The sequence below is a fragment of the Peromyscus eremicus genome, chromosome 2, assembly GCF_949786415.1.
Source record: "Peromyscus eremicus chromosome 2, PerEre_H2_v1, whole genome shotgun sequence".
NCBI lineage: Eukaryota > Metazoa > Chordata > Mammalia > Rodentia > Cricetidae > Peromyscus > Peromyscus eremicus.
In genome coordinates, this window is record NC_081417.1 from 119,194,616 (window position 1) to 119,207,822 (window position 13,207).

The 13,207-nt window shown below is 44.0% G+C and overlaps 1 protein-coding gene across 1 annotated transcript in view; it reads right to left on the reverse strand.

The window, feature by feature from the left end:
- The window catches only part of C8a (complement C8 alpha chain), a 56,713-nt gene that overhangs the window by 6,708 nt on the left and 36,798 nt on the right, over nt 1-13,207 (reverse strand). Inside the window, exons 8-9 of the mRNA XM_059256016.1 lie at nt 3,627-3,752; nt 2,323-2,480 (exon numbers count right to left, since the gene is read on the reverse strand). Of these exons, the coding sequence (XP_059111999.1) occupies nt 2,323-2,480; nt 3,627-3,752 (284 nt within the window). The remainder of the gene's footprint in view (nt 1-2,322; nt 2,481-3,626; nt 3,753-13,207) is intronic.

The following is a 13,207-nucleotide window of genomic DNA, read 5'->3' on the forward strand; positions in this document are numbered from 1 at the left end:
TCTCTGCCTCTCTCCACTCTCCTTTTCAAGCATAAAACTAGCTCTATTTCACTACAATAAAAACCTTCCCATGATTTAGTGTACTGATATACATGTCTCAGGGGGTAGGGGAAGTTGTGAAGACATGGATATTTAAGAGTTAATGGGACATGGCTGTCATTTGCTTACTACAGGCTTTTATGCTCGTCCATTAGTTCTGTGGATCTGTTTCCTCATCTAAGATTCCCTGAGTATCCCCCTCTGTGACTTTATAGTCTAGCATTCTTTGTTATATTATTCATGGAATGGGGAGGGGCTGAAAGTGAAGGAATAGACCAAGGCTACAGCTGGAAAGGGTGGATGAGCCATGATCCAAACTACTCCTCTTTGCTCCCTCCCAAACCCCGGGTTCTTTTCTCCAAAGAGAGTTTCCATCTTCAAACTGTGACCCTGCCTTCCCCTCAAAGTTCATATATATTCCCCTGATGTCAATTTTACAGTTTTTGTTCAAATCACTAATAGCTTGATGATAGCAATTTTCAGACCCTATGTGAATTACAGGTGCGTGAAAGTGGCCCCTTACTTATTGGAGAAGAAACGAAATCAAGGTTAATCCATCTGACCTTTTATGTTTGTAGAAAGTGGGGTGTTAAAATAGAGTTTTAGGTTTAACTGTTGTGATGTCTTAGAAATATCTATTGGTTTACAGACATAATATCTATAAGCTTAAACACATGTAGAAAAATGGACATAAACAGGGAGATAATAGTTGGGATAACAAGAATACTTTTCTTAAAAGTTTGAAATAACAGCTGTTTTTAAAGGACTGTCCTGACAGCTAATGTAATCCAGTTTGTAAGGTCAGGGACAAAGCCAGATCTTTTAACTTTGTTGACATGTCAGGCCAGAGGACCTTTAGCTGGGGGGCTGGTGTGTACCCTGTAGGCTGTTTAGCAGGGTCCCTGGTTTCTTCTTCGAAGTCCCCAGAGCACCAACCCTGTCACATTGCCTGGTACTGACCTGGTACATGGCCATATTGCCCCTGGGCAACAAAACCCCTAGGCATAGTTTCTTTGTCTAGCCTCGGCTGTCCTGGAACTTGCTCTGTAGACCAGGCTGGTCTCAAACTCAGAAATCCACCTGCCTCTACCTCCTGAGCGCTAGGATTAAAGGCGTGCACCACCACCATCTAAGAATCAGTGTTTTAAGGAAGGTGCTAGGGCAGAGGCAAGAGAACTGAACATAGTTCATGAGCCTGAAATCTAGACACTGGCACACAGACACTATCTGGCAGCTATTTTGCAATTTAAGCAATTCCTGTAGTCTTTTTTCAGACTGATTTCTAATCTGTTCAATATTTATTGACTGCCCCTTTAATGAAAGCATGGTACTCTGAACAACAGAATATCATTCAGCTGTTAAAAAGATTAAATTTCCAGGGAGATGGATGTATGTGGAAATCATAATATCAAGAGAGGTGGCCCCTCCCAAAAAGCATGTTCTCCCCCATCTGCAGACCCTAGCCATTAATGTAGTTCATGTATATGTAAACAGCTGTGAGGGTGGGTAAGTACAAATACTGAGAAAGGAAATCAAGAGAAGATAACACTAGGTGATGAGAAAGGACATATGGGTATTGAAAAGGAATATAAAGCTGTTTTATCTAGTTTTCATGGTGGATGTATGGATTCAACTCCCCATGTATTGAAGCAACAAGAGCCGTTCTTGTGTGGCAGTAGGATCCACCATGCGTTCCTCCTTTCAGGGAGCAGTTGTGAGAGTCAATTGTTTGTTTGCATTCCATTGACCAGGAGGAGCACAACAGGAATTAAATTTGTCACATTGACATACTTATAAAAAGTGATTTATTTTCAGATTTGTTCTGGCTCAGAAGTGCTACAACTTGAAGTTTTCTCTCATGTTTAAAACTACATCCAATGACTCTATTGTAGTGTTACTTAACATGTAAGTTCTATTGCTATTCATAAAGTACCATTTTTAAATAAAATTTATAACCTCCTAATGTACCAGATGTGATTTCTAAATTAGTTTGTGCAAAAATGCGAGTTGGTGTTTCATGTCTAACCCTGCAGAGCTTCTGGGCTAGCAGTGGTCACCTGAACCCTGAACAGACAGTAAGTTTCTGACCCCAGCTGGCCTGTGGGTCTGGTCTAATGTCACATCTTCCCTCCAGGCAGATTTGGGAAAGGGCACCAGTTCAGTGTGCCGTTACATTTAATCTTGTTCTTTGATGGGCTCATAATAAGAAATATGAAATGATCTGGTCGGCTTCACTTTCATTCCTTATAGACGTAGGGTTTCTTCAACTGCGAAAAGACTTACCTCAAAATCGATAACAACAGGGTTATACTTTAATGATCTCCCCCAGGACCGGTATGTAATGGTACTTCTATTTTGTGTCAAGCCACTGCCCCAGTCAGGACTGCCACCTCGCACCCGAGAAATGATCTCCTCCACTGCCAAGCTCTTCTTCTGTATTTCTGTCAAGAGAAAGGCAGTGTTAGCTTCCCTCTCCCCAAACCAAAGGACTGGGTGGTAAGTTCTACTGATAAAATTTTTACTAGTGTTCATCTGCTGTCCTTAGAGCTAGGCCTATCCTTCTACTGTACCTGATGAACTGCAGGATGGGATAGATAGAAACTGCACATCCTCTGAGTGGAGCAGACACGGAGAGGCCAACCCAACTCAACATGGATGATAAATGGCTGGGGAGGTCCATGGTTCTTCATGCACTTATTCATTCATAGGTCAGAAGTTTACCCAGTGCCTTCTTGTTCTTGAATTCTCTCCCCTGCCATCTCTCCATCTCTCTCCCCGTCTCTCCCTCTCCTCTCTCCTTTGCTCTTACCCTCTCTCCCTATCAAATATTGCAGACTCTATGACAAATGTCACTGCAGTACTCAGCGCAGACACTGAGAAGGAAACAGGCAGATGGGCTAATCAGGGAAGAAAATTACAAAGTGTTTGCTAGGTCAGGTACAGAGGCTGAGGCATCATCAGATATAGGGTAATTTGGCTTAAGACTCAAGGCATAAATAACCTAAGCAATGGTTATAACTTAAGCCTATTTAGTATGTATTTCACCTACTACATTATAAGCTGATTTCATACTCCTTTAGTTCTCTGTCCCTTACCTCAAAAGAACTTGGTTTGTATTTGACAGGTGAGTGAATGAATAAATGTATAAACACCCACAGTGATGTGCTCAAGAAATGCTGACTATCCATTCTTTCACTGATCATCATTCCTTGAGCTTGGACTTGGGAGTCATAACCCTTTCTCATGAGAGACTTGCCTACTCCCTCTGCACCATTACCTGATGAGATGATAACAGATCCTATCTACACATCCCTTTTCACCCCATTCCTTGCTGGGGTCTTTGTCTAACCCTTGAAATATGGCAAGGACCCTTAAACTGTTGAGTATTTTTGAGATGGCTTTACTGTAAGAAGGTGGACCCAAAACAGACATATTATACACTGATCATGGCTTGGGGTTACTTAGTACTTGTAGTAAGACTACCAAGAGAAATGGAATCAGGTGGGGGAGAGAATCATTTGCAGGGATTGAGTGTCCCAAGGAAAGGCTGGCTTCTCTTTGGGGGAGACCCACTGATAAGCACTTGCCCCTGTTAGCATCTCCAGACTTCTCGCACTTAAATCCTGATAAACTTCCTTCAACGATTAAAGTATCCCCAAACTCCAGGCCCAGGCTGCCTCCGATGCAGTTTTGGACATCTTCCGCGGTAATACCTGCAGTGGGAAGACAGGAAAGCACTCAGGTTTGAAATGACAGCTGCCGTGGTGCAAGCAGCTCAGGCTAGGGAAAGCTTACTCTGACTTTAGAGGCAGAGAGGGCTGGCTTGACATCTTCACTTTTCTCTCCTGTGGGAGGGCGGTCAAAGCACCTGAAGAAATGAGAGTCGGGCGCGGCATGGTGCGTGCGAGTTGCTCTAGACTCTCACTCTTTTTCCTTTGAGATTCTCCTCTGAGTCTCCGTGAAGCAATGGTTCCAGTGCATGCATCCCCCTTCAGCCCTGGTCTTCACCCCATTTTGCACAGGATAGCCCTCCATAAAAGTGCCTTCTTCCCCCACCACCACACCCTTTCTGAAGTCTACCCACGCTCCTGTTCAAACAGCATTTACTTCAGGAAGTGTTTTAGGAACAGAAAACTCCTCAGTCTCTTCTTTTGTCACTGTTCTTTGTATGCAGGAGTCCAGTCATTTTTTTCAGAAGTGATGACTGATAGATGAAAGACATAAGTGATTAAGTGAATGTCCCAATCCTTGGGGAAGGGAACAGAAGAAAGCTTCCAACTTCAAACCCCGGTCATTGCCACACTCTGTGAACTCTGCAAAGGGCCATGATCTCGCTGGCCTCGGTTTCTCATTTATGGAAAGAAGGGATTGTTCTCCTCTAAGTATGCATCAGCTGAAGCACTCCATGACACGATAAATATCAGTTCCTGCACACCTCCGGAGCTGGAAGGGAGTGCCTGGAGGAAGAGATGCTCTGAGCGACCCACTTAGTACCAAGTAAAGGGCTTCTTCTGCTCTTTCCATTGAAGCACTTTTAATTTTTAATGCATAACTAATTGAGGAAGATTTAGCATATTTAATTGTTTTGATTAAAAAATGCTTCAACAGTGATAAACAAAAGTGGATGAAAAGAATTCACAGCCAGCAGCCAGAGTGATTACTTGAGTGAATGGCAGAGTGCTGCCGCATTAATGATAGCATGGCCTGACGAATCGGGCCAGAAAGTGCTGTGGAGTGATTGTGCTCCTGGAGGATCTGCAGACACGGTGCCATGAAGTGTGGGGAGAAGAGAATTCTAGCCGGATTTGAGCTGTGAGACTTGACTGCAGTGGCTTTGCCTTCTGAGGACCTCCAAGTAGGGTACCAGACAGGAAGGGGAGGACTGTGACACTGAGAATCACAGAGTCCGAGAGCTAACGAGCCTTCAGACACCCAGTCCACAGCTCTAATTTATAGTCAAGATGCTTATGGTTCATAAAGGTTAATTAGCTCACCTAAGGCCATGCAGCTGAAGGCAGGGACGCTGAGAGTCACGTGACTCTCTGTCTGGCTCTGAAGCCTGCAGCCTTTTCACTATCCCCAGTCATCGAGTCAGACTTAAGCATCTTGTTCTCTGAGAGAAACATTTAGTAGGCACCTGCTGTGTACCATCCGGGCACATCATGTGCTGCTAATGTAGCCATCTTGAGTTAAAACTCCTGTGGGTTGGATGTGAATCTGATTAATTAAAGCCTTGCCCTTATAAGGCTAGCAGGGTTCGTGAAGCAAGGACCAGCTGAAGACAAATCTGTATTGGAGAGTTGCTGGTTGGAATACAGTAGAGCTGGTGAGCAGGGTCTTAGCAAAAGGTCTGAGAGATGCTACAAACAGGTAGCCACACACAGCCTGCTGAGACACCAAGGACAAGGAGCTGGGTCAGGTAGAGGAGCTCAAACCTGCCTCCAAAGGCAGGATCTGAAACTAATGTTGGAGGCCAGGACACAGATCCAGAGGGACGGATGTAAACAGACCAAGAGGCACAGTGGCGAGAACAGAGTAGGAGCTGGAACTGCTGTGGAGAAGTGTGGCCTAGGCGGGTGGCCTGATCTATAGAACACCCTGCCTGTCTTCTAGACCTATCCCAACCACCCATGTTCCACAGTACGCCTTTGACTTTGGTCAGATCAAACTAGACTTGCTTGAAGCTTTTGAATTCTTAACTCTGGAGTTCATGTCACCACATCCGACTCTGGATTAAACGTAGACTCCTAGGCCCCACTTCCTTTCATTCTGAGTCTGTATTTCTGAGAAGTCAGAAATCTGGATTTTAAGCAAGGGTCTCAGATGATTCTCAGGTGGTGAATCTGGGACAAGTGGAACACTATGATTCCACAGAAGATGTCTGGTAGCTCACTCCAGTGAGCTGTGGTACATACGGTTTCAGTCAGAGCCTCTACCAATGCCTTGGATATGGATACAACCGTCAACCTCATCACATCTACTCAGAGTAAGAATTGGGAAATCAAGGGGGTAATTCTGGTTGCTAATCAGGATTCAGAAATTCCTCAGGAGACTGGATTCACAGTCTGAGAAAAAATGAGACTCATTTGGGAAAGTTGTAACATTCTACCCTGGGGACAAAATACCAACCACACAGGTACCTCGAGGAATATGGGAAGCTGAGCAGACAAGGCCTGAAGTTCCGGACTACTCCCAGGTTATCAGGGTGATGAAGCCAGATGAAAGTGAAAAACAGAAAAATAAAGATGGAGTAATCTCAGGCTCCCCTCCCAGGCTAGAGAAAAACCAGAACCTGATAAAACACATTCCTTCTGTAAACACTACCTAGCCATTGAAATTCCTTAAAGAGGACAGAAATCCTGCAACTTATGACAACAGATGACCCTCGAGGACATTATGCCACATGAAGGAAGCCAGGCTCAGAAGGACAGAGACTACAGGGCTTCCCTTTACATGAGGTATCTAAAGTAGTGCAACCCATTGAAGTAAAGTAGATCCTAACGGTTGCCAGGTCTGAGAGGACGAGGAAAGGAAGAGAGAGTTGCTAATCAATAGACATGAAATCTCAGTTATGAGCTCTCTGTACAACACTGCTCCTCTAGTTAATTAATAACACTGCACTATATGCTTACAGTGCTAAGGGGGTGGGTGTCCTCAGGGGTCTTAAAACGATAAAAGTTTTTGTCGTGTGTGTGTTCATGTGTATAGAGACCCAAAGTTGATGCCAAGAAATTTAGGGAGTCTTCCTGGGTCTGTCTTTGAGGGTGGGTCTCTCAATCAAACCCACACCTCACTGATACTGCATGCTAATTAGTATTAGTTTTGTTTTATTGTCAATTTGACACAAGCTAGGGTCATCTATGAAGAGGGAACCTCTTTTTTAATTTTAAAATTAAGTGAGTAACTAAGTAAGTAATTTTTGAGACAGGGTCTCACTGTGTAGTCTTAACTGTCCTGGAAGTCTCTGTGTAGACCAGGGTGTCCTCAGACTCACAGAGACCCACCAGACTCTGCCTCTGAGTGCTGGGATTAAAGGTGTGTGTCACTGCCTGGCCCAGGAAGAGGGACCTCGGTTGAGAAGATGCCTCCATCAGATTGGCCTGTAGGCAAGTCTGTAGAATGTCTTCTTGATTAATGGTTAATGGGGGAGGGCCCAGCCTACTCTGGGTGTGCCACCCTAGGGAAGGTGTTCCTGGGTTGTATAAGCAATCTGAGTAAGCAATGGTGAACAAGCCAGTAAGTAGTATCCCTCCACATGCTCCACTTCAGTTCCTGCCTCCAGGTTCCTACCCTGACTTCCTTTCCTATGGACTGATGTAGAAGTGTAAGCCATGTTGATTTTGATCATGGTCTTTATCATGGATGCAATCATTTCATGAAACAGGAAGGAGACACACACACACACACACACACACACACACACACGCACGCACGCACGCACGCACGCACACACACACGCACGCATGCATAGAAGAGGGCTCTGATACAGTGCAGGAGGTCTGAACAGGCTTCCTTCAAAAGGAGGATGCTGGATGTAAGCGGAACAGGCAGTACCCAGCAAGAACGTAGGCTGCAGAGAGCAGAGGGAGGACACATGAGGGTTCATGTTCCCACAACAAGACAGTACTCAGAAAGGCTGACCTAAACTCTAGAGTGAAAAAGACATGGAAGGAAACTAACTGCCTCCAGGGGTTTCATCTCTCTCTAGTCTGGTGCCAAGAAGGACAGCTTTGATGTCTGCTTGGTAGCCCAGGGCCTCAAACAATATGGCTCTGGCCACCATGCCAACTCTCTGCTTTCCTGTTGGGCATGGCTGTGGTACAGGAGTGAGGGCAGTCCTCACGCTTCGTGTGAGTACTGAAGGATCAGCAGGGCTCCGAGGGAGAAGCAGGCAGCTTGACTTCTGAGGTACCTGAACACAGACAATCTCTGTCATTTCTCAGATTAAAGGCATCAAGTGGAAAACAGATAGGTGTAATGTATTATTTATCTCTTCGCAGCAAACAAATACCACTCAGGAGACTGTGATCTCGCCGCTGTGTGCTTTGCTGCACTGGTTGCCTGCAAAAATAGTCTCTCCCAAGGGAACTTTGTGACTGTTTCGGCCATCGCAGTGGGAAAGATCATTGGTTAGTTTGTGGATGGACTGGCTGAGATGTTGGTTAACTAACCTGCTCTTTCTCTCTCCATACTCCACTAGTCTGTTTAAACTCATTTTTTTTTTTTTTTTTTTTTTTTTGCCAATCAGCTGGCAAATGTGAGTGTCGTGTGCCTTTGCATGTGTTAGTTCTTGTGGCCAGAAAGCCCTTTGTCCCTTTCATTAAGCCTTTTGGGATTTTCTCCAGGTATCCTTCCTCCATTCCCTAGGGATCTCTACAATACCTCTGTGTTTCCCTCCAGGACTGTATTTAGCACACCCTAGGAAGTTTTTCTTCCTTGGCCTGTTTTCTTTTCTATTAGACTGAAAATCACCATTTGGTTAAGCAAGGTCCAGCACAGAGCATGGCATGTTCCAAGCCCCCAGGAGTGCTCAGGTACCCGCTGGTCCTATCATTCCTAGATGGTAAAACATTTGGGGAGTTGTGTGTGTTTGGGGGGAGTCATTTGTATGTATTCTTTTAAAGGAAGATATGGATCAGAGCTTTGTAATAATCATGGTTAAGTCTTGGTGTTTTATGAAGTGTTTTCATCTGCTTTAACTCATCATCTCCTTCCAACCATCTTCTGAGCATGGAGGATTTGACCATATTATGAGCTTACTAGAAAAGGGTGAGTCTGCTGGCTGAGAGTGTAAAGTCTGGAGCCATTAGCTGGTAGTGTGACTCTAATTTTTTAACCTCTTTGTGCCTCAGTTCCCCTGTTTTTAAAATGGGAATAGTAGTTTCTATTAGTCAGTGCCTGAAAACAGGGTCCAGCACAATGAAGTACTCATTGTGCCTTGGCTATTATTGTTGGCTTGCTCGCCCCAGGTTCCATGACTAGCGCACTCAAGAATCAGGTCTTTGAAAGCTAGACATGTTGACCCAAATCCACAAGTGCCTATGCCATCACTGCCAGTGGTGCTGTGCAAAGAAACACTCATCACATGTCACTGGGATCAATGGTGGCCCCCCAAAGAGCCCTGCAAGGGCTGCCTTCCAGTTATGTCCTCATCACTCAAGGAAACTCAGAGAATGATGGCCATGTAGTGTACTCCCAATGGCAATATTAAGGCTGCAGCCCAGACTTCTGCCTGCCTGATGAGAACTGCCTCAGGTTCTCTGATTTTGCACAATGACATTGGCCATGACAAGGAGCAGCATATTGGAGGCCAGGCTCTAAAAGTGGAGACTACAAGAGCTGGAATCCATCTCTGACCAGGATCTGTCTGGACAATTGTTTGACCTCACTGTGCTTCAGTTTGTCTACCTAGAAGGTGACTTTGGTACAGTCCCTTCATGGGGCTTTGATGAGGGTTCAATGTATTAATCCATGCTATGTTAACTGCTCACAGAGATGTTAGTAAAGGCCGAATACTGCCACTTATGCTGTTTGGGGAAAAGCTGCAAGCTACATGGAGCCTCTGGGTTCCTGATTCTCAATGTGGAAGATGTGAAACTGGAGTAGGCAGGTGAATTCGTGATAACAACAGGTTCTCTTCATCAACACTTAAGTAGTATAATCTGCTAGGACATGGGTGAGGGCAGGCAGTACAAGCAAACCCAGATTACAGGTAAGTAAATATCCAAGGAGGATAGACCAGGGTACCCAAAGCCTCTGCTCTCTATGCCATGCTATACTGCCTGCAAAGCTAAGAGTGAGAAGAATTATCATACATCTCAGATTTTCTCCTTTAAGTATGAAGCTATTTTCAATGATATTAGAAGTGGAAATTCAAAATCAGGGCAAAGTCAGAAGGATAGTACTGAGTGTCTCTCAGTTCCATGTGTATGCAAATGATTTAAGGGGAATGGGGACAGAGCCAAGACACCAGGAGTCTGTCAGTCAATCAATACCATCCATCACCGTGAAGTCTGGTTGTCATGGTAACTGGGGATAAAGCCTGGAGCTTGTTAGAATCCAGTGACTGTCTGTTCAGGGTGACTGGTTAGTTAGCGGGCACAGCAAAAGACCTGCTGAGCCATCCAGACTGCTTAGCCATGAATATAGAACTCTTCACAATCAAGTTTCTGTCTATCTCACCCTCCTCACTATCCAGTGGACCTGAGATCCTTTAGTAAAACACCTGCCTTTGCAGAGTGTAAGGAAAGCTACAGAGAATGTACGTCAAGTATAGGATTCTGACCCTGTGCTGGGGTTCAGCCTCCATCCTCAGGCAGGACTCTGTAAATTTACCAATAATAGGATGCATATGCAAAGAGGTGCATGCAATAGAGTGGCACATATATCTAAGTCCAAAGGCCGTTGAAGCTTTTAAAGACAGGCACGCAGCCCAGAAAAGGAGACAGAATGATTACTTAGAAAATCCTATAGAAGCTAGGCAGAGACCTAAAGATGAGCGAACATCAGACAGGTGAGGAAGGGATGAGAGGGAGCACAGAATCCCAAAGAGAATGTAAGAATGCTCAGGGTTGAATGTGTGTCCCAGTACAGCACAGCAACCTGGATAGAGGTCAAATGAACTATGGGCAAGGCCAAAGCACACTCACGTATACTAGCCATCACTACCAGCATCAGGGACCCTCAGTGTTCATCTTTTCATGGCTCTTGCAGCTAGCTTTTAAGTCCAACACTGACTTCATTTCCTAGCTACTGTCATCATAACTCTACCTGACACAACACAGATGCAGCGACAAGGCCTCTGCAACAGAATCTAGCGATGGAGTGAGCCTGGACCCTGGCCTTCTAACATCCATCCTACTGGTCCCTCCTTACTGCTCCAGCCACTCCCACACAACTCCATGAAGGTGTGAATGTCTTCAGAGGCCAAAAACTGGAAAGGGTGGGCAAAAAGGCCTTGCTCTCCCCTTTGTGCTTTGCCTGTGTCTGTTTCTATTCAAGAATGGTGTTATTAGGTACCTCCAGCTAACAGCACATTTCTCTAGGGCAGGGATCTGCATGCCGCATCTCTATGTACCAGAAATTGTGGGTGCTCAGTGCAAATTGACAATGTTTGTGGCTGTTCTGGGCCTCCAGATTGCTAACAAAAGATTTGGGATTGCTCATGTTCCATAATTGTGAGATTATTCCTTATAGTAAATCTCATTAATTATATATATTTTGTGCAAACATCTAGGTAAATATATATTATTGATTCTGTTTCTTTGGAGAACGGGAACTAATATACTTTCTGGTGCCTTTCTTGTATCTGTTGGTGATTTTTCCCCATTGTTTAGAGTGGTTTGGTACATGTTTATAATCAACAGAGGATACCACATTAATACATAATTTTTAATACTCTTTTGACTGTCCCTAAAAGTAATAAATTTATATTTTATATTAGGATATCACAAGTAAGAAATACATTTTACACTGTGGTCCCACTTCCACACATTCAGCTAAATGAAGTTTCAGTAGTTAATTATATTTTGAGTGATGCACTCATATTCTGCATCCTGCCATATTTTAGTGTGTTGGGCATACGTTAATGCTGGTCATGATCTACTGAATTGCTTTGACAATCTACTAATGGACTATAGTCTATGGTTTGAAAAACCCTGAGGTTACAACATCCTGAGACATTATCGTATTGTTAGTTGGGAGTGATGACGTGTCTGGTTCTTTTGCCTGCCTGTGGGACCTTTGTCCTCCTACTGAGTTGCCTTGTCCAGCACTGATATGAGGATTTATGCCTTATCACATCTTGTTATACCATGTTTCAGTTGCTATCCCTGGGAGGCCTGCTCTTTTCTTAAAGGAAACAGAGGAGCAGTGGATCTGGGAGAGGGGTGACAAGCTGTGGTTGGGATGTATTGTATCAGAGAAGAATAAATTATTTTAAAAATACAGTTTCCAAGATTGACACCTGATTCCAGTGACACATAGATATATATCTTTGAGATAGATGCTTGACACTGGGAAACATATTTGATGTTGCTAGACCTTAGTCCTTTATAAATTATATACTTTATTATCCTTTTCAGAAATGTCTGCTCATTAAATGCAATAGTGTTTTTTTTTATTTTTCAAGACAGGGTTTCTCTCTAGGCCTGGCTATCTGGGAACTCACTCTGTAGACCAGGCTGGCCTCAAACTCAGAGATTCGCCTGCCTCTGCTTCTTCCCAAGTGCTAGGCTTAAAGGTGTGAGCCACCACTGACCAACCAAAATAGTGAATTTTAAGTTATTAGCTCAGTGTTAAACTCCCAACAAATGCCAGTAGGTGCTGGTTGGTCTTACTGTTATGTCTGTGGTGGTGTATAACGTCACAATGAATGGCAGAATGTACTAACATATGAGAAAGGGATACGTATTGGAAGGTACACAAACTCTAACTCAGAAGACCTCAGATCAGCACTGAGTCACGTTACAGTGTTTTCTTAAGCTCTTTGGGCCTTGGCCTTCTCTCTAAAAAATTAGAGGAAATAATAACACAATTCCTCATGAAACTATTACAAAGATTAATTTGAATACCAGATGTGATTATATATTTGCTTTACAAATATTGGGTGTTACTACGTGTAAATATATTTTATTAAATCAAATACTTTGGTTGATTCTAAGTACTATGAATGGGAATCTAAATCATTAGTCACTTTGGGTGGCAACTCATTTGGCTACCCACAAAGTAAATCATCCATGACTATAATCAGGAGATTATAACAAAGAAAAACCCACTACCTTCTATGAGCCCCCTGATGAGTGAGAACACTTATTAATCATGTTGGTATCTGGACAGTGCCTCCCGTGTTAAGTGTGTTTAACAAATGTTTATTTAATGGAGAGCTAAAGGAATGAATGAATAAGGCAGGTGGAAAGGCGGGAGGAAGAGCAAGTGAAGCTATAATTAATTCTGTCCTTGTGGGTTGTTCTACGTTGTCTGTTAGTGGTGGTCAGCTGGCCCAAGGACCATGATGGAAAAGGCTGATCAATGAAGGGCTAGATGAACTGCACTGTTGCTGGAAGGGCCTTTCCAGGGCCACTGTGTTCTGGCATCCATCAGGGGCAGGGATGATGGAAAACACACACTGATTTAGGCAGAGTTGTTAGCACTTTGAAAGATAGTGATG